The sequence below is a fragment of the Wolffia australiana genome, chromosome 13 (genome assembly GCF_029677425.1).
Source record: "Wolffia australiana isolate 7733 chromosome 13, ASM2967742v1".
Lineage (NCBI taxonomy): Eukaryota > Viridiplantae > Streptophyta > Magnoliopsida > Alismatales > Araceae > Wolffia > Wolffia australiana.
Window position 1 is genome coordinate 14,555,537 of NC_135847.1, and position 25,383 is coordinate 14,580,919.

Sequence of the window (25,383 nt, forward strand, 5' to 3'; positions counted from 1 at the left end):
CCCTTACTTCTGTTCTGGGATATCCAACCGTATTTTTAATAAGTCTCTAACCAAGTCTTTATAGCCCCCAAGCTAAAACAGCCTGGTAACGGGGATACACGAATGTCTCCTATCTAGATATTGAAAACGCAAATGACCTTGAGCCCACTAAGCCTTTCTAGGTATGCATGCTTTCTCTTCTTCTTCCAATGGACTATTTAGGTCCCGCACAGTTGGCCCAATCTGCCTTCTCTCAATTTTGTACCTATCTTCTCACAAAAGCTGAAATAACTTGTGAAAGTATTTATAAGCTCGTCTTTGTTGTATCCTTCAATTTTCCTCAAAGGTTAGGTTAAAAGGCAAAAGTACTCCAATTACAATATAAAACGGTCACTTCAATATTAATATTTGTTAAGATTATTATATAATTTTAATCAATGGTCAATGTGATGTAACACGACGGTCGGGAATCAACAATTTGTGTTACGTCACGGAGGACAATCACTAAATGTGATGTTAATGAGGTGAAATGAGGAGTAGGTTTAGAGAATTAACGAGAAGTATGATGGTAGTCATAAGATCTGAGGCGTGACCAATCGACAACACAAACGGGTTATGTCACGTGCAAGCTCCCAATGACCCGTGTGAGTAGATCGAAACACGACGAGTGGGGAACGATCTTGTCTAAGAGCGTCCACACTGTCAATGTAAACGATCAGGCTCGACACCGTCAAGAAATTCTCTAAAACGAATATGGTGGCTAATCCTAAAATTCACGATTAAACTCACTCGTGGTGATTAGCAATTTAGAGATCGACACGGAAAGAGATAAATAAAACTGTAAAATAAAGGGGATAGAGATGATGATCTGTGAACAACAAGCTGGCGTGGTCGTTTGAGTCTCCCATGGTTCAATAGGATGGCCATTTCTATCAGGTTTCACACAAGAGTAGTCTGACTTCAGACCTTCCGGGTCTCAACAATCAAGTCCGTCGAGTGTATGAATCAGCAGAGAATATCCGACAGCAATAATAAGGGGTCCGAAAAAGCTCTGACGACCAAGTATTGATTATCAGGTATGCCAGGTGGGGCCTGTCGCAGTTGTAGTTATCTCACCAGGCGAATCAGTAAGAAGGGGAGACGGATAATCCCACGATGACTCTGCGATTTTGGCAAGTCCGCGCGTGTGAATCAACGCACCACGGCAGTAGTCATCTCGGTAGAGGGCGAATCAACACCGAACGAAGGCAAGTTTGGAAACAAGATTGAATTGTGGCTGGCCATACGATGATTCTACAATGGGAAGGAGTCGACCCCGACCAATCCAAATGAAGTCGACGGTGATAGTCAAATGCTGAGAATCAGGTTTGGGCAGATTAGGCTATTGAACACCACTGACTGGAAGTGTTGGTTGTAGTCACGGAGACATCGAGCTTGATGGTCGAGGAGATAGAAGACGCCGGATCTGCCGAGAGAACCAAGTAGACACCGTAGAGCGTTGAAAGGAATGATGATTGATGGACAGCGGAGTACTCCTTCGACTTGGCGGAGCAGGGCAACGGTTGTTGAAGTTTTCACCGTGAGAGTTGGGACCGTAACACGGGACTCACAATAGCCGATAGGTATAACTCGAAGAACAACGATCTGGTTCAAGATACGGTTGGCAGATCATGAATCACCCATGGAGAACGTTCAAATAGCGGTCTTCGATGTAAGGCAGAAGGTCGATAGAACTTGGTCGATAGCAGTACGTCAACGTGGTACGTCGATTTTGAGAGATAACAACATCCACGGTATCGTTGGCAACACCATTCTGATGATAAATTCTTGTTGATTTCGGTGGCGATATTGTACTGATTGCCTGAAAATGTCTTCCTAGCGATTCCTAGAAGACAGAAAAGATAACTTCCGTGGAAGAGGAAGGAACACCCCACGTAGAACAAAATAACTGCTTCCAATTGAGATCAAAGAGTTCTGGATTCTTCAGAAAAAAAAAAACAAGCCTTGTTCCTCCTACGTTCACTCCTCTCTCTTCTTTATAGAGAGGGAGTGGCAGTTATGGGAGGCCCAATTGGGCCGCCTTTTTAAGGGGAAAACCTATCGGGCTTCCCCTTAAAAGAGCTCTTTAGGGGGAGAAGAATCCCAACATGGATTTCCTCCCCCTAAAGATGACAATTAAGCATAATTAAAATAAAAACATGTTTGAGGGGGAGGCCGGTACTCACGCAGGAGGGGCCTCCCGATAATCCAAAGACGACGAAAGGAAGAAAAGAGTATAAAGTACACACGCCGCTTCTCAAACCTGATAGTGGAACTATAGATTCTTCACGTCGGCCCAGGCTCCGCGATGTGTCTGGCGACGGGTCGGGGCGCGATCAACTAGATGGCCCTCCATCACAATGTCTTTCACACGCAGATTTGAAGATGACAGTATCAAATTTAAGAACCACAACAACTAATTTGAGTTTTAGTTACTTGATGTCAAATATTTGTCAAGTTTATTATTCACAATACTGTAGATCTCTAAATTTGAAGCAAGATTTCTCACATTTTTGATACTGTTCTTAAGATATAAATTTTAAAAAAATTAACTTCAGCTCAATGTACCAATCTCAAGATAATAGAGTGATAAAGTTCTACAAGATAAATTTGAACAATACTAACAATCTTTTTATACCCTGTCAATCAACCTGCTTCAACCTGCAACAACCATAAAAACAAGAGCAGTAAAAATTTATCTGATCAGATTTTGATTGTTTACAATTTAAGGATATCTGATGCTCAATGACGTTCAATCACTTCTCAAACAGAAATGTCAGCAGGTGGTCAATTTTTTTTTAAGATTTCAAACTCTGACGTAGGAGAACAAAAAAAAATCCAGATCTCTCTCTCCATCATCAGTGTCAGTGAGAAAAAAAATACAATAGAAAATGCAAAAGTAAGATTGAGACAGTTGAAATTAGAGGCAAGAGGAAGACAGTAAAGATCATCAATCAGAAAGAGAATGTCAAGATTGCAAAACCAATCCTGAGTGTCAAGATTGCAAACCAGATTGTGAATGACAAGATTGAAAACCAGATCGTGAGTAATGAGATTGCAAACCAGATTTTGAATGACAAGATTGAAAGTCAGATACTGAGTAATGAGATCGCAAACCAGATTGTGAATAACGAGGTTGAAAACCAGATCGTGAGTAATGAGATTGCAAACCAGATTGTGAATAATGAAATGGCAAACCAGATCTTGAGTGGCAAGATTTTGAACGCTGAGATCACAAGTCAGACTGTGAGTGAAGATTTTGTGATCACCAAGATTCCAACAATGCCAAGAGTGCAGCTCGCCAAGATCCCAAAATCACCAAGATCACCAAAATGCCAAGATAGCAATACACACAAAGATCTTCAAATCACCAAGATTTCCAAATGCACCAAGATCTCCTAATCGCCAAGATTGCAAAATGCCACAACCACACATTTGTATTTGATGCCTATTTCTATATTTTGAAAATCCTCACTATTTTTTATTTTATTTTTTTACTAAAATGCCCTTGTAACACTTAACATAACAGTTACTTCTTCTTCAGGGTAAACTAGAAAGAAAATAAAATTGAGATTTAGTAATAAGATGTATCTAAAATACAATTTTCATTTACTTTATGCATCTGAAAAAATATACCTTTCATGTATACCTTTGTCCATCAACTTATTATTTTTTACCTACACCTTAATCTTGACTCCTGACCATGCATTGAATTCATCAAAATTCTTAAATTAAGATTTATGCTTATACATCAATCTTTAGTCTACTCAATCATCTTCATGAAATTCCGCCCAAACTAGGACTTTTTGGAGTTCTGCAGATATAAACTTATATGTCATAGTCAAAGTAAAATTGTCTGTCCATAAGATGTCTTTGGTGTCTCAGGAATAAGGACCACTTTGACAACCATTATGTAACTCAACCTGATTACCAGTTTGGTGTAATATCATAAAGGGATTTGTGCAATTCAATTTGGTGAACTCTTTAGTATAAAGAGCATCCTCTATCTATCATTCATGTCTCCACACTAATGGTTACATGATCGATCCTACTCATTATATGAGTGAGACTAGCTAGTAATATTCTATCCCGATATTTTGATGTCCTTCTTGAGTAGCTTTCCAATAGGAAAATTTAGAACTCATGCCTAAGGACCCATGATCTTCGTAATAGGACCTCATCATAATTCCCTTTGTCAAACCATGTATTGTGGACTTCATTATAAACATCACATATGCACTATGATGATATGGAATATGTCATTGGCTTCCCTGTTACATATATTTCCACTATTCCCATCATGTACTTACACTTTCTATCATGTCTTATGCACCTCATATCGGTGTGGTTTTATCCTCTTATTGCCTTCCCATTTACATAAATCTTTCTATCATGACACATGTTTCTTTCAATCTATCTATCTTCTTATCTCATCATTGCCACTTCATCCTCCGTCTTGATCATAATGCTCTCTTATCTACCATCATTCATATGAATCGACTTACTCTTATTAATTGTTAACTATCACCTTCTTACCCCACATTTTCCTCGTTTATCTACCTCTAATTTTATAAATATCTTTTTTCATATTTTAAATAAGATAAAATTATAATCACCCTTCTGTGTAGAAACAATCCTTAATCATAAATAAATATTTATATTTTCTTTCAGTAAAGGGTTTTTATAAATTTTGTTGGTAAACTTAAAAGCCAACAGTGAAGAATTCGAACCTCAATTTTGATTTCATCACTGGTCAGCTGGTTGGATGCCCTTATGTCTGGTTGGCTGGCTGACCACTTGGCGAACTAGCTGGATGTTTGGTTTGGCAACTTCCACAAGTGGCGCATTATAATTACAATCTCAGAACTAATAGAACCCAAAATATATATGAAAAATATTAAGTAGAAGAAATAGCACCCAATTGTTTGGTGAGTTAATTATGTTGTCCTTTATATTTTAGTTTATTCAATAATATTTATAAAACTTATCCTTTCAAATATTACTCTTTTGTAATGAATAAGGGTAGTCTCCAAATGTAAAGGTGATGAAGAATATTACTCTTCAAATGGTGATTAAGGAGGTCAAAATTAATTTTTATAGAGATAGAGAGAAGAGAGAAATCTTGAGGTAGTAAAGTAGTTATTGATATATAAAATATACTTATATTTATATATAATATGAAGATATTTGAAATATTTAATATAGAGGCTGTAAATGTAAACATAATGAGAAAGAATACATGAAGAATGGCATGTAGGAATGAGAAGAAGAATATAGAGATATTGATAGGTATACGTACATAATAATATATATAATAATTATCTAAAATTGGGATCTGTGTAAAGATAAGAAATAGTATTATAAATGATCTCAAAAGGTGTGATTATTTTAGATATGGGTTTTGTATAAGCAATGAATGGACCTACGCTACATAGGAGTGATGAATATGGAAAAAATGTAAGAAAAAGGAAACAAACCTTATGTTCTTATGTAAATGCCAGTGAACTCCTTGTCTGCTTTGTTGCTTCTCTTCAATCTGCCGAGAACACCTTTGTGGATCTCCTCATCAGCATATTTCAGTAAGTCTAAATATATAGTGTGCATGTTGAAAGATGATTTTTACAGTCTCTGAAAAGTGCCCTTATAATTAGAGGGCATGAATGGTTAGAGGGGAGGAACACAAAGCTTCTCTCCAAATTTCATCAAAGTCAAACTGCAAAATCATCAGATATGAAGGATGTAGGTTGGCGCAATCTTGGCCATTGATATATTATTTACTCTCTCTCTCTTTCTGTGCAAGTGTCGCCGCTGCATCATTTTAGGGTTTCACATCCCCATTTTTGCAGAAGACTCCTTACGATGATTGGTCTCATATTTTAGCATCATCAGTGACTCCATTTTCTTGGCATGACACATGTCCGTACACACGACATTTTCAAAAGTAACAGTACTATATTATAGGTTTAATGTGTGACACAGTGATGAATTTTACAAGTGTTACTTCAATGGATTTTCTCCTCTCATGTAATGAAATGCCACCAGGTATCAACAAATTTTTATAGAATTGTAGAGCATTGATAGCAGGTTAACGTATCTCATCTCAGAATATTGCTTAACTTATTATCTCTTCTCATCCCCTAATGACCGTTTCAAAATGCAAAAATTCCCTGATGTATTTTCTCTAGACATGGTTGTTCTGTTCTGTTCTCTTTATTCGCACAAAAAAATTGCACAAAAGAACCGCACATGGGTCTGTTCTTTGTTCTGTTCGTTTAATGAGCGAAAATAAGAACGCACAATTCGCACATTCACACATAATTCGCACGTCCGCACAAAATTCGCACATCCGCACAAATTTGCACATCTGCACAAAATTCGGACATCCGCACAAAATTTGCACATCCGCACAAAATTCGCACGAACCGCACAAAATTTGCACAAATCTTTGGAAAATTTGAAAATTTTTGTTGCAAATTTCATAAAATAGTGTCGGTTAATATTCTGACTTAATAATATCCTAGTTGATATGTTATCATCCAGATGAGCAGTTTTAATATAAAATTAATTAAATTTTTTTATTGGAAGAGGTCTCATTTTAGTGGTAGAAGACTACTTGATAATGTAGTGTATAATTTTTGTTTAGATAAGTTGAGGGTTATGGAACAAAAATTAAGAAAAGTGAGGGGAAACTAACCCCACTAAAATTAAAGTACGAGGCAGTGGTTTAATTGTTAAAATTAATTGTGGGCTTCTTGTGGTTTAATTTTTTAGAGTTATTGAGTTCCAGTACAATCTACGATGGGGCGGTCTAGAGGAAAATGAACAAGGAAAGAGGAAGGAATCGCCACGGAGGAGGAACTGGGAGAAACATAATCACCCACAAAGAGTGCGACAGCAATGGAGATCAGGAGGAGACAGAACATCGACAAACAGAGGAAGAAAAAGGAATGACCCCTGAGAAAGGAGAGGAGAAAGAAACAAGAACTACCAACAACTGGGGATTGGAGGAAGAGGACACTAAATAGAGTGTGAAAAAAAGACCTCCGTTGAGAGAATTACAGAAATACAGAGAGAGAGAGAGAGGAAAGTCCACTAAAAGGAGAGAGAGGATGGGCAGATAAAAAGAACAGAGAAGGAGAAAGGAAAGAGAGAGATGTGGGAAGGCAATGTCCAGCCATGGCTTGGCTCTGCCATTGTAATGTATCACAGCAGCCTTTTTTGCTTCTTTTAAGCTTGTCTTCTCCTGGTAGCCAAGTCCCAGCATGTGCCACTGATGGTCAATTATGTAAACATGACCATGGAAGGCGATAAGTGCTGGTGGGAGAGTCCCCAGCTGCCATAGGCTTAGGCCAGACTCCACATTCTGCCAAGAAAATGAATTAAAGGGGGTTTAGAAAAGAAAAGAATAGAGGAGAAGAGTAGTGGGAGAAAAGAAGACGATGATGGAAGAATAGAAACTAAGGAAAGAATAGAAACTAAGTGAGGGAGGGATTCATGTCCCAGAGTAGGATGGAAGAATATAAACTAAGGAAAGAGAAAGGAGCGGATAGACATTGCGAGTTTTGATGAGTTGGGGGCGAGGTTCTTGAGATGCAAGTAGATAAATGACGATAGAGATGGAAAGAGAGAGTGTGAGAGAGAGAGGAAGACAAAATCAGTAAGATAATAGTGGGAGCTACCAAATATGGGGTTAGAGAAAGAGGTCGAGGGAGATAGCAAGACAGGGAAAGAGAGTGAGCCATAGAGAGAAAGAGAGCAAGATTGGGAGATGTATAAATACTTACAGATAGATTTAGAGAGATGTATAGTTAAATATTAAAAGATTGATGGATAGATAGAACGAACAGAGAAGGAGACAGAGACAACTAAACAGAGAGAGCAAGGGAAGAGACCAAAAACATGAACGCCCAGTTAATGTGGGATACAAGGAGAAGAACAAAAGTCAATATAATAATAAGTTTTCAAAGAGAATGGTCACTGAGATTGGAGACAAAGAGGAAGAGAAAAAACAGGAATTCTCAATGATGGGGTGGGGGGGGAGAGAAGAAGGGGCAAGCGAGTGCAAGAAGAAGAAGAGGTAAAAATAAAGATGGAAAAGAAAGGTGGTGAGGGACTTACGCTGGGGTTGTCACAGGCAACCATCTTTCCAGAATAAACAACCATCACCGTCACAACGTATCAGAAGCTTTGCTCAAAGAAATATTAAACGAATAGGCTACACTTCAGCTCTGAATAACAAATTGAAACGTTCTATTAGATCTGAAATTGTCATAACATATTGTTCATACTCCTCAGCAGCAAGGGCAACAATGGGTTCTTTTAGCATTTCTTCATACTCCTCAGCAGTTTTAGCAACAAGTCCCACTAGATGTCGTCTATGATATTTGCGTATCTATGCAATAAAGATATCATGTGAGTCCAGATACTTTCCAACAGATTTCTCAATTTTAAAGCGAGAGCGTTTATAGAATGTGTCCCTCTCTTTACTTTGTTTAGACATCCAGCTCCATACGAAGTTAATAAGAGACGATCTGTGAATAAAGTCAAGAAATTAAAGTAAAAGGCATACGCTTGAATCAAAGGTACTTTTGAGCGATTATTGGAGAAGAATGTTCTGTAGAAGATTTGTAAAACTAGAAAAGAAAAGGCGTAGTAATCACGAAAGAATAAGTGGAGGTAGGCCTTGGTCGTATCGACGAGGACGAAGGAGGAATGGGAGTGGGTGTCGCCGGTGGGAAATCTATAATTCGAAGTTTTTAAAGAAAAGTCTACATAATTTCCCTGGGAAAGATTATGGATTATGGCGGAAACCATGGCTTGTGGCACAAAAAATTATTTCAGCAACGCGAATATATGGAACATGAAAATCAACGCGCAATTATTGATAAGCGTGGAACATGACAATCAACGTGCAATTAAAGGAGAAATAAGCGAGGATATATGGAAATTCTCTAAGTAAGACGCACACACCTTGTTGTTCTATAATGCGTCGACACGAATGTCGATTGGGCCGTCATCTTCATCACCATCTTCGTCCTCATCATCATTAGGACGAAAATCTTCGTTGTTGTACCATGACTTCAGCATCATTAGGACTTCCACGCTCTCCGCTGTCAGTCGCGATCGCCTGTAGTTGATTACACGGCGGCCGTCTGAGAATAGATCATCACGGCCCATTTAGGGCAGATTGGACTGACTTATGGGCCAAAGGCCATGTACATGTAATAGAATAACCCTAGGAAAATGAATAAAAAACCTAACTAAAATCAATCTAAATAAGGGCCCGTTAAGGGCCCATTAAGAGCCCACTAAGGGCCCATTGAGGGCCCAATAGTGAGGGGCCCATTAGGGCCATATATTAGGTCCACTAAGGACCTAATATATACTGGGCCTGATTTACATCAGGCCCAGACTCCAACGGCTGGAAAACTAGTCGTTGGACATCCAGTTGCAAAAAAGGGCAGCTGGATGTGATAGGTCCCAACGGTCATATTTTTCAAAAATATGACCATTGGAGGGACTGTTTTTCTCTCTCTCCTCAGTGCATATTTGTATAAAAAGGGCAAAGGATTAGTAATGGAGATTCCAACCTTTTTGTGCCCTATTTTCTGGTGTTCCTCTCCTCTTCTTCTCATCATTTCCTCATCTCTCTCAAGAATTTACAAGAACCTCCAACACAATTTCGCTCAAGCACTCCCCACTGTGTGTGCCCTCCAACTGACGTATAGCGAGGACACACTCACACATCTTCCACTCGTCGTCAATCCAATGCACAGTGAGCCCTAAAAATGAGATTCGATTTGCAGAAGTCCAACAATCTAAAGTGATCGCTACTTTTTCGACACACTCCAATCGGGCGCGAATACCAATCTTCAACTCACTGTATAACTTGAAGGCCTTTTCCTTCACAGCCCTTGTCGATGGGATCGAGATCTCTTCTTGTGCGATGTAGCGCAGTAATCGTATGAAGTATTTCTTGTAGACAATGTTCCACGGTGCGGCTGCCTAGCATATGAACCGCACAAGCTCCTCTTTTGTCGTCTCCGTCATGCGCCCAGTGAAGCACAGTTTTCCTGGATTCTGTTGATCAAAAATGTTCGCCACAGATGGTTGGTTCGAAGAGCTCCCTTCACTAACCTTGAGTGCGTTATACTCTTTGCGATGCACAATCTGTAAATGACGCCATAGCACTGTACTGCAACTATATTTTTTCTGCTCTAGTGTCACTCCACGACCCCTGGGCCGAGCAGCGCATAAATTTCATGTGAAAACCCTAGGCGCTACCGCGGTGTAGTGTACTCGGGCAGCGCATTCGTTCTTTCTCTTCTTCTTCTTTTGGACTTGGCCAACAGTCCGCTCCGATGATGGGGAGCTCTGGGATGAAACAGATGTATGTGATTCATGTGTTCTAGCATCTTAGGGTGCAAGTTCAAACCTAAATTATGAGAAAGTTAAGGACATCAACTACAGTGCAACGCGGCTATAGAACACAAAAATTAAATTCTAGATTAATATAAATTTCAGGTGAACATGAAGTATTATGTAAGGGAAAATTAAACCAGCAAAAAATAACGAACATGGACAGTGCCCCACAACAACGTAAAGCGGCGGGGGTTGTTTAGAATATCCAAGATAAATAGAAAAAAAAGTTAATAAAGATAAAGAAGAAAAATGTACCAGCAACTACGCAACCAATTTTCCACAGGCCTCGTCAGACGCTTGCTATGCTCAGCCTACTCCACATCGAATGAAGGATAAGAATAGTGAGGCTTCCGACAACGTAGTGACCAAATGAGCATTGCATATGAAGAGGGTGATGGAGAGGGCTAGGAAGAGGAATTGGAAGGGGGGAACATAGAGTTACATAGACAGATAGAATATGGAGCAGAAGGGAAGATGAAGAAGATGAAAATGAAGAAGATGAAGAAGATAAGAATAGAAGAAGAATATGGAGAAGGGAAGAAAAGGGTAGATGAAGAGATTGAAAAAGAAGAAGAAGAAGATTAAAACGATGTTGAGGAAAAATAATAATAATAAGGACGTTGAGCAGGAAAAAAGAGAAGAAGACGAAGAGGAAAAATAATGCAGGAAAAAAACTAGGAAGAGAGAAACGAGGAAGGAAAAAAAAAGGGAATAAAACGGTGGAATGTGCTGCTGAAGAAGAAGAGAGAAAAAAAAATAATAATAAGGACGTTGAGCAGGAAAAAAGAGAAGAAGACGAAGAGGAAAAATAATGCAGGAAAAAAACTAGGAAGAGAGAAACGAGGAAGGAAAAAAAAAGGGAATAAAACGGTGGAATGTGCTGCTGAAGAAGAAGAGAAAGAGAAAATAATAATAATAATAATAAGGACGTTGAGCAGGAAAAAAGAGAAGAAGACGAAGAGGAAAAATAAGACACGAAAAAAACTAGGAAGAGAGAAACGAGGAAGGAAAAAAAGGGAATAAAACGGTGGAATGTGCTGCTGAAGAAGAAGAGAAAGAGAAAAAAATAAGAGTAAGATAAACTAACAGGCATAAGAGAAAAGAAGAGCATGAATTCCTGAAAGAATCCATGAAGAAGGACGCATTTTTTTCCTAATCGAATAAGGACGCATGAAAAGAAGAACATCCACTGTCATTGCTTATTCCTGGTTATCCATGAAGAAATCTACTTGATTTTGGTCATATCAGAGAGATGAGACTACTGAATTGGGGAGACAGTTCTCACTTTTCATGATGTATTCTAGTTTTGTTGGGGAGATAGTTCTTATCGAGAATTGGAAGATAGGAAGAGACGTGTCAATGAACTCGAGAAGGTTTACTCAGACATGATGCTGAAAAAAGAGCTGCAGGTACTACGATCTTCTTTATTCATGTGAATTAGGACCCATTTTTTTCCAAATCGAACAGTTTCCTCAGAAACCCGAGTGCCAAAATCAAAGAAAAATCACCATATAGATCAATAAAAGAATGAAAAACAGAGTTTTTGGAGTGGGGATGGGGCGAGATTCTGACCAGGGTATGCGAGGAAGGGGTCGTTTGATGGGATTTTCGAATCGCTGCCCGAACTGAGAGTGGGGGTCGCTTTTGGATCCGGCGGCAGCCAATCTCTCCCCGCCACCGAACTCTGCGGCTGGTCAGGGACGTCGGGGACGCCAAGGCGGACTCTGCGAGGGCGGCGGCGTTGGGGACTGGAGACCGGCGTCGACCGGCGTCGGCGGCGTCGGGGTCAGCGTTGAGTGGCGACTGGCGACTTGGCGAGGGAGAGCGGGAGAACAAGAGAGCGAGAGACTGGCGGGAGACTGAGGACTCCTATATTTTTTTTTACTTTTTTAATATGTTTAAAAATGAACTGGACAATTCGCACAAACGAACCGCACAGGGGTTTGTGCGAAGTGCGGTTTGTTTCATTGTGCGTTCTGTTCGGAAAATCCGAACAGAACGCACAATTCGCACACATTCGCTCAAAGGGATCCGCACGACCATGTCTAATTTTCTCTTTGGACCTAGCTCATCACAAGATAATTACATATTTTTAAAGTCAAGGTCTAATAATGTTTTTTTATTAAATCAAATATCAACCACAAATTAAAACCCCAGAGATTTAGTGCAGGCATATTTGCTGACAGAATTTGCTTAACAGTTTTTTTGTGGGAACGTTGCCTGCAATCACATGCTAGTCCACAACGACATATCCAATCTTAGTTAATGCAGATGAATGCCATCAACTTAGTTACCTACATTGTTTTCATTTGCATCTCTGCTTCTCCTTGATATAAGCCCATCGTTTGGGCAATCAGATATTTTGTAGCTGAGATAAATACTTACCTCCCATTGGCACAAAATACTCGGCAGTTTTTAGACTCTAACCCCACCCTTCAGATTTTCAGCAGGTATCTTCACAACTTCATCATCCCGAATCTCTTAATCATGTTTTGAAGCACATAATCACATTACAAGATGAGGATAGAATAATATAATGAAGATTTCAAGATTATTAAACATGCCAATAGAAATTATTTATTACCTCTGTCTCTGGAACAGAATGTCAGTGGTCTTTTACAGTTTCCCTTGATGAGTTAAAGGATATCTCTCTTTAAACATCAAATAGTTCAAGACGTGTAAAGATGGACGAAAAAATATGAAAGTAAAATACAGAGAAGACGCTTATAAGTTATCAATGAAGAAATAAGGAGAATAATATTATTATTCATCAATTAATCCATTTTTTATTGTGTACTAAACTAACATGATGAGAGACAATGGTAAATTTTCAATTTTAACTTATTAAAGCAAAAGCCATTTTTGTAATCGCAATTAACCAAAGCCAGCACAAGCATATTACAATAAACAGTGAGTTTCGTCACTTCTTTTTTAAATTAATAGCATGATGAACTTTCATAATCAATTTAACCTCATTATTTCAATTATTCAACCCAAAGCCTTTTTGAAGTAAAAATTAAAAATTTTTAAGGAATCTGAAGAAATATAAGAGGGAAATGCCAACTTGAAATGATGAAATGGAAAATAACGAGGCATGACTAACTGGACAAAACCCCAAGGAAAATGTGACTGACCCGGATCTGTAATACTGCCCTCAGTCTAAATAATTTTGATCTATCTTAGTGGTCAGCGACCTCGAGAGAGAGGTAAACAAGTGAGCACTGGTAGTTGGGCACCGGCGAATGCAGTTGCAGCTGAGAGGGTGGCAGATTTCAAACTATACAAGGCACTTGATCACAGTCTGCGAGGCTGAATAAGACAGGAAGGCCCTTGCTTTGAAGTTTTCTGAAACACTATTTATAAAATACAACTTCTGGGGCAGGCTGTTCATCATTCCACCCAGCTGATGTCGAGCTCCTTCAGCTTCATGAGCCACTTCTGGGGGTCTTGAGACACAAAGGGGCGGGTGACATCATCCTGGTGGTCTTCCACCTCCGAGCCAGCGGCAGCGCCCCCTCTCCGACCTGCCGCCACGTCTGATGACCGTCGACGATTCCTCAGCTCGAGAGATAGCAACCGAGCAACCTCCTGAAGCCCTCCCCACTTCTCCAGTGCTCGCGCTACGTCATAACGCCCTGACACCAAGCCAACGTCAACAAAATAAATGGTGAGTGCATAGAAGTTTTAATATGGAGAAAGAGATCAAAAAAGAGTGGGGTATGTAGATAGAGAGAACGATAAAGATGGTGATAGAAATGGCGATATATACATAAAGAGTCAGATAAATTGATATATATAGGGAGTTATAAATATAGAGATGGTGATAAAATAGATAAAGAGAGAGATGGAGGAACAAGTCGATAAACAGAGACACTGAGATAAAAGAAGACATCGACACATCGGCATAGACATAGATGTAGATATAGAGGGAGCATAGATAGAGGTGTATATAGACATGAAACACAGAAATGGTTGTATAAATATAAATAGAGGCAGAGATATAGATTTATAGACTTCTAGAGAGACAGATGTAGACATAGAAATGCACACAAAACGGAGAGAAATAAAAGAATGGATACATAGATAAGTAAACAGGTAGATGGATAGATGGATGGATAAATAGATAGATATATTGATGAACGGTCGGATGGATATCCACATGATATAGAAAAATAGATTGAGAAACACAGATGGACAAATGAAAGAAAGATATCTGCGCACCTGCACGTTCAAAGGATTTTCTGCTGGGCATGAAAGCGGGGTCCATGCCCCAGCTCCTCTGAAATCTGCTGATCTGCAGGTGCATCAAGTTATTATTGTGAACCATCAGCAACCCAAAGACTTTCTAAACCTCACCTCAAGCCGGAGATTCTCCAGCTCGTCCCAATACCCCTTGGGCTTCCGAAGCTTGTAAGCGAGGGAGAGGTTCATCAAAGACGCAATCTTTCTGAAACCCCCCATCCGAGTTATAGCCTTCTCAATGTCCACCCTCCCATGCAACCGCAACTGCTTTCTCATTGGCATGAATCCCTCTTGCCCATGCTCAGAGATAAAGGCGAGGATCTCGGCCTTGAGAATCTCTTCATCCCTTTGTAGACCTGGCACCTTTGGTCGCTGCCTAGGCACCTGCTCAGCAGCGCTGCTACTGGTATAGGATAAGAGGGCTGTTCCGTCACTGGGGACTGTGGGGCTGGCCTGCTGCTTGTTCCTTTCCCTGTCTGTTCTCTTCTCGATGTTGTCTCGAATGGCACAGAGATTGGCCGGCAGATCCTCATAGATTACCTGAAATGGCAAGAAAAAGTAAAATAATTGCCCAACTGTAATTACTGACCTGTAGGATTTGGGGACGATGATAAATTAGGCAGATGGATGACAAAGGCGATGACAATAATGACTTAAGAATTGGCGACAACATGTTTGATTCCTCTATTCTAGGTTAGAAAAAATGTTTTTATGGAAGGATAGAAAGTCATATGATGATGAACATGACAATGAAGTCTTTTGGAAACTGAATGACAATGATAACTCATTATCAACCTATGGATGGGAATGATGATGGTGATGATGAGGATGACACCTCTTGGAGATAGGATGACGATGACAATGATGTTAAGATCGTGCTGATAACGACTTTTAGAAACCGGATATCAATGACAAATCATCATCTACTGATGGATGATGGTGACGATAACAAGGACGCCTCTTTGAAACATGATGACTGTGACAATGATGTCACATGTCAACGTGATTAAATGCTCTACATCACAAGAACAATTCATCATCGCCCAATGGATGATGATGATGACATCTATCAGAGACCGGATAAAAATAACAATACATCGTCGACTGATGGATGATGGTGACAATGATACACTACCCTCCTTCAAATCCAAAGTTGTAACAAAAACAGGAGTCGAGAGACTTGTGAAGATAGCACCAAGAAAAAAAGATAAATCCACTCCTTCTCAAACAAACAACCAGTTTGTTGACTCGGAAGGGAGAACGTTGGGAACAGACAAGAAGAGGAAAAACAACTGAAAGGAAATAGACTCCGAACGTGGCTGAATCAACAGGCGGCCAGCGTGGAGAAGAATCGGATCGATCCTCCCCTCAATCTTGGAGGATCTCCTCGACTGGTCGACTGAATCCAATTCTCCAGAACCCAAAAACGTAGCTTTCATTAGGGTACACCCTCTTATTTAACATATCGAGCATCTCTATTTTTAGAAAGGATCTAAACAAGCCTTTCCACTTGCCTTTTTCATTTATATTTCCTGATTTGGCTCATATCAGACGACAATTATGATGCCTCTTTGAAACATGATGGAGATGACAATGACATCAAGTTGATGAAATGCTCTACCTTACGTGAGAAGAAATGACATGACAATGTTAATGTCTATTAAAAGGGACAACAATAACAATTCTTCGACGGCCGGATGATGATTGTAATTATGACAATGACGCCCCTTTGGAACATGATAACGATGACAACAACATAATTACATGCTTGGAAAAAATGACATGATGCTTAGATCTTTTAAAAATTGGATGATGATGATGGTGGTGCCACTGGCCGATAGTGACAACGGTGAACCTACCTCTGGGAACCTACAATGGCAATTCAACATTGTCATTGTCATTTTCCACACTTGATTGGCATCGTTGACACCATAATTCTTATCTGAGATAATTTTCTAACACCATTACCTCTTCTAGAATGGCATCAGAGAGGAAGGACTCTCGCCGGAGCTTTGACTCGACAGAGTACTTGAGGAGAGTATGGTCGTTGCCAAGCTGTTCCAGGATCCATTTTCCCCGGAAAGAATCAAAGTCCCCTTCGACCTGCTCAAAGCTGATTTCTTCCTCGAATGTCTCGCAAAGATCCAGGACAACACGTGCATGGAGCACCATATACAGCAGCCCCTTGCACCCTTCCTGGAAATCAACATCAGATCAGCCTTAGCCATGCAAGGAAAAAATTTAAGAATGATTTCGGGAGAAGTCCGTCACTAAAAATCTCATTCAGCAGAGACTGGGGCTCAGTATCAAGTACCTGAAGAATACGCACTTTGTTGTTTTCTCGAAGCAAAACCTTGCTGATAGCCAGATTTGGCACGATCCTGCGGAAAAATGATAGATATATCACCAAAAAGCCAACAGAGGGAAGAAAGAATTACCGGGTTCATGGTACAGGGAAAAAATTAAAAGAAATCACTAAGATAAGACAAAGGCCAGAATCAGAGGGCTCATGATCCCAGGATGAACAGTAACCATTATTTAAGTGCATGATGTTGGAACTGAGAGAGAGAGAATAAGAGAGTAGAATCTAAAGACTTTTGCAGTCCTTTGCGCATAGTTGCTGGATGACTTTTTGAATCGACAACTACAAATTAGCAGATGAGTGAGAGCTCGACAAGATAGGATAATAAAACACCTATAGGTCTTTGGTCTCAATCATTTGTTTAATTCAGTTTGTCTAACGCTCAACAGTCCACCCTCGACTGCAGCCAACGAAAAAATAGAGGACATTGATTAGAAAAACATACTCAGTGAGCGTCTCGTAAGAGGTCAAAGTGCCCCAAACTTCACGAACAGGTGCTTTGACTGTGATTGAAGCCACGACACATCGGTGGGTCCCACCATTTTCCTAAATAAAAAACACCCCATGAGAGAACTTTGCCAAAGATAGATTTCCTGCGCACTAAAGAAAGCTGGGGACTACCAGAGACGGCGAGTTACCAAGAGGCCATGGACTTTGCGGACATGAACTTCATCTACAGAGCAGGGCCGGTCAAGAGGGCAGCCAATCCTGAACCCTTTCAAGCTGGTGATCAGATCTCTTGGGGCTGAGCTGGCCGCCACGGAGGCGGTCAACGTGGGCGCCGTGTCGGAATCCGCTGACTCCACAGCACTCTCAGTGGAATGCTTCATTTGGGAACCCATGAATCTACGCTCGGCTCGCCATGCCAGAGCTTGCAGATTAACAGGAAGATCAGACCTGATGATCCTTTCGATGAAGATGGCAGGAAAATTGAGCCGAGGAATAACGTTGACCTCATAGTACAAGGTCGCCGTTGAAGACCTGCTGCAATTCCAAGAACAAGTATAAAGAATTACACTCTGGGAACCACTTAATTTTCTAGTTTCACTAATAAGAGAGCTCTAGAGCTTAGGAGAGGAAATGCCAGCCTGGGTCCAGCCTTAACAGCCCATCTCCCTTCAAACTTCTTGAAATCTCCATCAACCATGGAGAAGATCAGCTCCCGGCCGTTTCCCTGGTCCGTCAGAGTAGGATAAGAGAACTTTCACAACTCCGAAGAACTCAAACTATAACAAAATTGGAGGAAAATTAAAGAAAAAGAAATTGAATAACTCAAACTTTCGTAACGTCGAATCTACAGAAAAAAATAAAGACAATGGAAAGGAAACCCATAAAAAATGAAGGAGAATGAGAAATCTCGAGAAGAAAAATAACAAAATTGTACCGTGCAAGGAATTTCTTGAAGCTCAAGCAGAACCCGAGCTTCAATACACCAGTAAAGAGCCCGCTGCAAGCCCCTCTGCTCCAACCAAACCCTCCCCGGATGCGGGCAAGGGATCAGCCGGCTACAACAAGCAAAAAAATTAAAAAAAACCAAAAGAATCAGCGAAAATCGCGCAAAACCACAGCCCTAAATAACCAAAAAAAAAAAAAATCAAGATTCACACAAACCTATGGATTAGATTCGGGATGAAGTTCGCGAGACGTTCATAATCGGTGAGCACGCTCCAAACCGAGTCGACATCGGCGGCAACGAGAACTCTCGCCTTGATTCTCCTCTCCCGCCATGAAATCACATCGACCTCGCAAAGCTCCTCCAATCCCCCAACCTGATGCCGCGATTCTCTGCCCTTCCTCCGCTCGACTCCATTTCCGACCGTCGGATTCGCGCCGTCCTTCTTATAGGCGGCGCGGAGAGGCGAAGAGAAGCGGCCCAACGCGCTTCTACGTGCCGCCACGTGGCATTTCGCCAGCGGCGCATCCAGCGACCGGCAGGCGGCGGCGCCGGCGGCGGCGCCGCCGCTACTCAGCTTCATCGCGACGTGGGAAGCTCGTACTGTACAAAGCCTCAGTGAGGGAAGATTTCAACTTGCGCACAGCCAATCAACTACCGCCACGTGGATATTCGGATATTCTCATTTTTACTGGCTCTTAAATTTTCGGAATACTAGTGTTTGAACCCGAAACCTGGAATTAATTTATTATTATTATTATTATTGGCAAAAAATACAGTGCCAGGTACGGCCAACCCCGAGGTTGTGGCCCTCGGGGTTTTTATTTATTAAGTGGATTGTTCAGCATCATTTATAGCGTGGAGCAAACCTGGCAATAGGTTTATAGCAGAATTGAGCGTTTATATCAGAGTAGAAAAGCTTAAATCTGTCCCTGAATTTTTTGGAGAATCAAATTAAATGAAATTATCAGTTAAGTACGGATGTGCATTTATTGATGCTCACATTCTTTTGGGCATTTTCTTTAAATTTTTCACAACAGAAGTGCTCAATTCTGCTAGTCTGTTTTCCACATAAAATGACAAACCTATTGGTCATTAAACAAATGGATATTGAGAATTTTACTCAAGATGGAATTATTCGAACACATGGATGGAGTTTCCTTTTCCAGACATCAATTTGGGGGCTTTCGCATGGAAAAACATTGAATTAAATAAAATAGCCACTTATGTCCTGATGTGCCCTATATTTTGTATTTATTAATATATTTTGTCGTGAGATGGATGATCACATCCTTAAGGTTTTTATTCAAATTATCACAATAGAAGTACTCAATTTGCTAGTCTGCTTTCCAGGAATCGGTTCCTAAGAATAGATTCCCAAGTCTTTTGCACATAAAAGGACAAGCTTATTGGCCATTAAATGAATGGATATTGACATTTTTACTCAGGATGGATATCAGAACAGGAGTGTACTTAAAATAACCATTTACTACTATTTTGGGAAATTAGTTCCCACAGATTGATTTGCGGGGCTTTCGCAAGGAACATATAATTAAATAAATAACCATTTAAGTTCTGATGTGTATTATTTTTTAATTTTATAATATAGTTTTACTTGAGATGGTATTCATATTCTTAATGGCTCTTTAAATAATCACAACAGAAGTACTCAAGTCAGCCAGTCTATTTTCCAGGAATCAATTCCTAAGAGTTGATGCCTTGGCCTTAATTGCACATAAAAGGACAAGCTTACCTGCCATAAAACAGATGTATATTGATTTTTTTACTTGGTATTTATATCAGAAGAGTGTATTTCAAATCTGTTACTACATTTTCAAAGACATCGTTTCGCTGGACTTCCATGGAACATTGGATTAAATGGAATACCTCTTAAGTCATGGTGTCAATATTATTTATGTATATTAATATATTTTGAACTGAAATGGTTAACATTCTGATTCGACCCCGACCTATCTTGGTCTCTTTCGTCATCTAGTCCAATAGGGGCATTTAGGTCATTTGGACCATTTTGTAATACCTTTAAATAAAACAACCCTAGCTCCCTCTGGCAACGTCCATTCCGTCAGACCTCTCTCTTAGGCGACATCCATTCCGCCTGGCCCTCATCCATCCCAGCACTCTCTGTCCCGGCGCCGACAACCATCCCAGCATCTTCTTCCCGACACGAACCAGCAGGTTCGTATCACATTTTTACGGCCTCTTTAATTATCACAACAGAAGTACTCAAATATGATAGTCTGTTTTTCCAAGTATTTTGCACGAAAAAGGACAGGCCTAGTTGCCATTGACCCCAGCCTGTGTCACGCGGAGGCCGTCTGCGCCGCCAAACACAGCAAACTCCCCAAGTGGGATGTTGATTGCGATCCCCCTTTGATCTCGGGCCTGGACCAACCAAGAAGGTCAAACGAAGGGACAGAAACAGCCAGTCAATAGCCATGAAAGTAAAGTCAACCTGGCCCGGACGTCCCTGCGGAGGTTCTTCTAGCCATCTTTGATTTGCCATCTGGTCAAGTCAAAGTTAGAGCAGCTCCAATGAGTCAACAATTCAACCCTTCAAGACAGTCAAACTTTACCTCTAAGTTACTTCTGAGAGACTCGTTCCCCGGGTCCAGCTGCAGCGCTGCCCGAGTTTGCTCATCATCAGGACAAAAGGATCAGATGACAAGACGATGCTTATTAGAAATTACGTTTAAATTGTATTTGGTCTTTTGCGAGTGATCAGATGACAAGACGATGCTCCACCTAGACGCCAACGCTTGATCTCAACTTTGATTTGGTCAGATCAGACGATCAGACCATGATCCAATTATCATGAAATATCAAATGTATAGATTGATCGATGATTAAATGACCACTGATTGAACGACTGGATTGGTCATGATAATCAGACAAATAAAAGTATTTAAAAAAGAAAATCTCAATCGCACTCTCCTCACGGCCGCATCGTGATGGCTTCCCGGCAATGCCCCAACAGAAAAGATAATCTGGTCTGCCACGTGGCAAACTAGACTGGTCTGGAGAGATAAATTGGATTTACTAAGACACAGTATCTGGATGAAGAACTTGGCCCATGCCTTATATTGGGCCAATCAGATGACCTACCAAAGAGCGACCCTCTTGATCGGATCTGATCAATGGGTAGATCATAATCAACCAAATCAGACTGATCCAATCAAGATCTGGGACATCAAATAGATCCAAATTTTTTATCTGAAATTTATAATGAGATAAGAGGAAGAGACCATTCTAACCTTTATGGAAAGCAGCCATGGCGTCCGGGTACTTCCTCTGTTCGTAATGAACCAGGCCAAGGCGGCTGTACCCTTTTGAGTATGAGGGATTGAGTGTGATGCATTTCTGGCAGTCTTTGGTGGCCTCATCAAACTGGCGAAGTTGCGTGTGAGCCGCTGCCCTGAATAAGTACAAGTTCATCCCCAATGTTCAATACTTCTGATTATGTCTGTTATAAAGCTTTCTTTACCTGTTGCAGTAATAAATGGCATTGTCCTCGAGAGCTATGGCGCAAGTGTAAAGGTCAACGGCTTCGACATAAGACTTTGACTCCATGGCTTGATTCCCTGGGAAAAAAAACATATTAACATTAAGCTTCTTCGATAACTTGAACTAAGGGAAGTTTTGCAGATATGTTCTCCATCACCACGAATGAGGACGTGGAAAATGTTGACTCATCGTTATCCTTGTCATTAGGTTCAAAGGAATGATGACCGACAGTGAAGAATTTGACATTATCATTGTTATCAAATTTATATCAGATAATGATGATGTTTCATCATTGTTCTATCGTCATTTCTCCATTTTAACTCTTTCAGATAGCAGGGGGATATGATAAGTTGTCTCTGTCATTTGCCCGTGCCTAGGAAAGTGATGTCAATGATGATTTCATACTCCCCATTCAGCCCATGACGATGATGGTGACGAGGAAGTTTCACCATCGCCCATCATAGATGAAAACCCCAGTAGCAAAAGATGTACCTAGTGTTTTAAACGATGAGGCCAAGCTCTTCCTGCTCAACTTTTGTGAGACAGATTTCTCAATGTCCTGGAAAAAAACCGTAATCCAGTTTGGAAACTGAATTTAACATAATTTAATATAGCTTAAGAATATAATCCCATGAAACAAGAGAAAAATGTACATGCGCGGCTTGTTCAAAAAACTTGGTAGCTTTGGCCACTTGAGCGTGATCCTCATTCCCGCCAAGAGTAGGTGTGAAAAAATTACTCTTATCCAGAGCCGCATAGAACTGGCTGAAAAGTTCATCTCTCGACACTGCAGCGTTGGCTAAGGAAAATGATGGCTGAGATTAGAAGATTCAACAACAACGTTGAGATGCAGAACTCCAAGGGATTAGAGACATATTGGCATGCAGCGAAGCAACATAGTTACCCCAAATGTTGAAGGCTAAATTGAAAAATAGGAAGCTAAAATTTAACCAGAGAAGAACCTGAGGATTCAGCTTCCTCATCTCCACCCTTGTTCTGTGAAAAAAAATGTAATCAAGACAACATTAGGCATAATTAAAATGATATACCGGATGGCAAATAAAGAAATCACAGCTTGTTCCCATTATCATTGACCAAAAATGTATTATTGATGGTACCTTTCTATATTATTTTGGAACTTAGAAGCCTGAAAACTTTCACCAATAGAACAGGGAAAAGTGCTACATATAAAAACCTCAAAATTTGTTGGAAAACCGTCAATGGCTCTGCAGTAGACCTGAGAGGATTCGCATTCTTTATCAGGGTGAAATTTATTTTTGAAAAGTTCAGCCAGCATTCCATGCGGGGTCTGCTCCTCAATAGATGCGTGATTTAGTTTAAAAGCCTGTTCTAAACATTCTCGAGCAACATCAAGACCTTCACGATCAACGTCCTCAGCCAGTTCAACTGTGCAATATGAGAAACGGGAATCACATAAAGAAAAATACATATGACGGACAGAGAAAAATGATTAAAGACCATCTATTGCTGCCGATGAGAAGCATAAAAATTAAAATGTATACAGTAAATTTTTGAGAGTAAGAAACTTTCCATAATGAATTAGGCCAAATAATTGGCCGTTAGTAAGAAGTTTAAATGAACAATCAACCAACAATCCAGGCATGCCAGGGAACAGAGGATCAATCAACAATCCAAGCATGTCGGGCCATTTGGCGCCTCAAGATTCCATTAAAGATTAAGATCTTTGGTTGGCTCTTACTACGCAAGAGGCTGGTGAGACACGTCTTCCGTCGGAGGATGTATCCTAATACCTCTGTGGCATGCACTCTATGCACAAATGGTGACGGAGACTGCAACCATTTTTTCTTTGAGTGCCCAGTCGATCGTTCGATCTGGGCTACCCAAGTGCACTTGGCGCCGAATTTGACGTCAGAGGAGGTTTTTTGGGAGTTCATAAGGCAAGGGGGCCTTAGGAGGAGGGAAGAGCGAGGTAGAGTGCTGACAGTGCTCTGGGCGATATGGCTCCACTGAAATGAGCAGTATTTAGGGGTGCAAGGTGTCCAAGGACGGGCTACCCCACGAGGTCGAGGGCCTCATGGCATCCTAATTCACTAGAGGGGTAATCAGTTAAGAGAGAGGTTTGCCAGGTGGTGAGGAGAGTTTAACTATCTCCACATGTAACTCCGGGTGGTTACCACTTTGTCGGATGAGCACCTTAAATCACTTTTCGAAAAAAAAAAAGAAGTTTAATTGAAGAAAGAGGGAATTCAACAATTTTCAAATTTATGTTTATTTAGCATCATATCTCTGTCCATGACTCTTATATTACTCAGTTAAAGTGAAAGATCGCCAAAGGAAAATTTTGATAGATAGTACACAAATACGGCTCTCTCTGCGACCAAGTCCAGCTAATTCCTATAAACGAAATATCGTCTCCTCGATCGGTGTGGGTTTACTAGCAGGTCATCCAATCATGCGCAATCTCGCATATGGCGTTCCTAACTTCTTGTCCGCGAGCAAGAAAAACCCAATTATGGTGTAATAACAATGAGCGAGGAAATGCTGTATTACCAAGTTTTAGAACAAGCCGATCAGAAATTTAGCTTCATTCATCCAGAAATCATAATTTTTCCTCTTTCCGTTTATCTGTTTTTAAGGGTGTGATTACAATACAGACGGTCCAGAATCAGACGCCAGGTCTCAACCCAGCAAAATGCATTTTCCCAATACATTTTTTCATTGAGATAACTTCACGACAAATGCCAGCAGGCGATTTTAATCTAATGACAAGACAACAAGTAAAGCCCTGATAATTCTTTTACATGAAGTAACGGAAATGAATAAGGCATCGAGCCAGGAATCCAGACCGATTGAGCAAAATTGGAGCAGGAATCATACACATAAAACCAAATAAAGGTAGAAAAATAGCATATAAATAGGGAAAAAAAGTTCACCTGAGCGGAGAAAGTCCAAGAATGAGAAGACGATGCGACGGGAGAGAGAGGAGTCCGTCCGCAGCCGATCCGCCATTTTTTCTTCGATTAAGTTCCTGGTTGGGGAGGAGACGTAAAGCTGACCGTCTTGGATAGTGGACGGCTAAATAGAACAAGTAAACGGCAAAACAAGCGGCTTTACCAAAAGGCATACTGGTTCAACGGACAAGATTAATCCAAGTACAGCAACATCTTTTGATCCAAGGGCGTACGTAATTGATGCAAGTGTAACACCCCCCCACTCTCTCTCTCTCTCACTCCCTCTCTCTCTCTCTCACTTCTCTCTCTCTCTCTTTTCCCTCTCTCTCTCTCTCTCTCTCTCTCTCTCTCTCTCTCTCTATCTTTCTTTTACCTCTCTCTCTCTCTCTCTCTCTCTCTCTCTCTCTCTTTTCCCTCTCTCTCTCTCTCTCTCTCTCTCTCTCTCTCTCTCTCTCTCTCTCTCTCTCTCTCAGGGTTCGCCCAACCAATAA

General features: G+C 40.6%; 2 protein-coding genes across 4 annotated transcripts; both read right to left on the minus strand.

The window, feature by feature from the left end:
• Positions 1-13,708: 13,708 nt before the first annotated feature.
• LOC144710979 (polyketide cyclase/dehydrase/lipid transporter) lies at positions 13,709-19,048 on the minus strand. Of its 2 annotated transcripts, none has more exons than XM_078584856.1 (10): positions 18,656-19,048; positions 18,429-18,549; positions 18,133-18,218; positions 17,683-18,025; positions 17,490-17,590; positions 16,997-17,063; positions 16,651-16,878; positions 14,797-15,222; positions 14,662-14,734; positions 13,709-14,075 (listed from the first exon to the last, which is right to left on the minus strand). In XM_078584856.1, exons 1-10 carry the CDS (start codon positions 19,018-19,020, stop codon positions 13,831-13,833), a joined length of 2,055 nt encoding a protein of 684 aa, XP_078440982.1. In that variant the 5' UTR covers positions 19,021-19,048; the 3' UTR covers positions 13,709-13,830. The 2 variants fall into 2 exon arrangements, with proteins under 2 accessions (XP_078440982.1, XP_078440981.1); XM_078584855.1 differs by having other exon boundaries at positions 17,683-18,028.
• A 1,610-nt stretch (positions 19,049-20,658) lies between these two features.
• TPR8 (Tetratricopeptide repeat (TPR)-like superfamily protein) lies at positions 20,659-25,034 on the minus strand. Of its 2 annotated transcripts, none has more exons than XM_078585242.1 (10): positions 24,875-25,034; positions 23,197-23,366; positions 22,922-22,955; positions 22,613-22,758; positions 22,452-22,518; positions 21,940-22,036; positions 21,710-21,870; positions 21,032-21,078; positions 20,911-20,961; positions 20,659-20,840 (listed from the first exon to the last, which is right to left on the minus strand). In XM_078585242.1, the coding sequence occupies exons 1-10, from the start codon at positions 24,948-24,950 to the stop codon at positions 20,733-20,735; spliced, it is 957 nt and encodes a 318-aa protein (XP_078441368.1). In that variant the 5' UTR covers positions 24,951-25,034; the 3' UTR covers positions 20,659-20,732. The 2 variants fall into 2 exon arrangements, with proteins under 2 accessions (XP_078441368.1, XP_078441367.1); XM_078585241.1 differs by having other exon boundaries at positions 23,155-23,366.
• Positions 25,035-25,383: the final 349 nt, after the last annotated feature.

Bases quoted from the DNA above. Each gene is read 5' to 3' on its own strand.
- LOC144710979 (XM_078584855.1), bottom strand. From the start codon at position 19,020: ATGAAGCTGAGTAGCGGCGGCGCCGCCGCCGGCGCCGCCGCCTGCCGG. The intron at 17,064-17,489 runs GTATGTTTTTCT...ATTTTTCCGCAG, and splicing joins TCTTACGAGACGCTCACTGA to GATCGTGCCAAATCTGGCTA. The intron at 16,879-16,996 runs GTACTTGATACT...GTTGATTTCCAG, and splicing joins ACAAAGTGCGTATTCTTCAG to GAAGGGTGCAAGGGGCTGCT.
- TPR8 (XM_078585241.1), bottom strand. From the start codon at position 24,950: ATGGCGGATCGGCTGCGGACGGACTCCTCTCTCTCCCGTCGCATCGTC. The intron at 23,367-24,874 runs GTGAACTTTTTT...CATATTGCACAG, and splicing joins CTTGGACTTTCTCCGCTCAG to TTGAACTGGCTGAGGACGTT. The intron at 20,962-21,031 runs GTAAAGTTTGAC...TGACTTGACCAG, and splicing joins CTCTCAGAAGTAACTTAGAG to ATGGCAAATCAAAGATGGCT.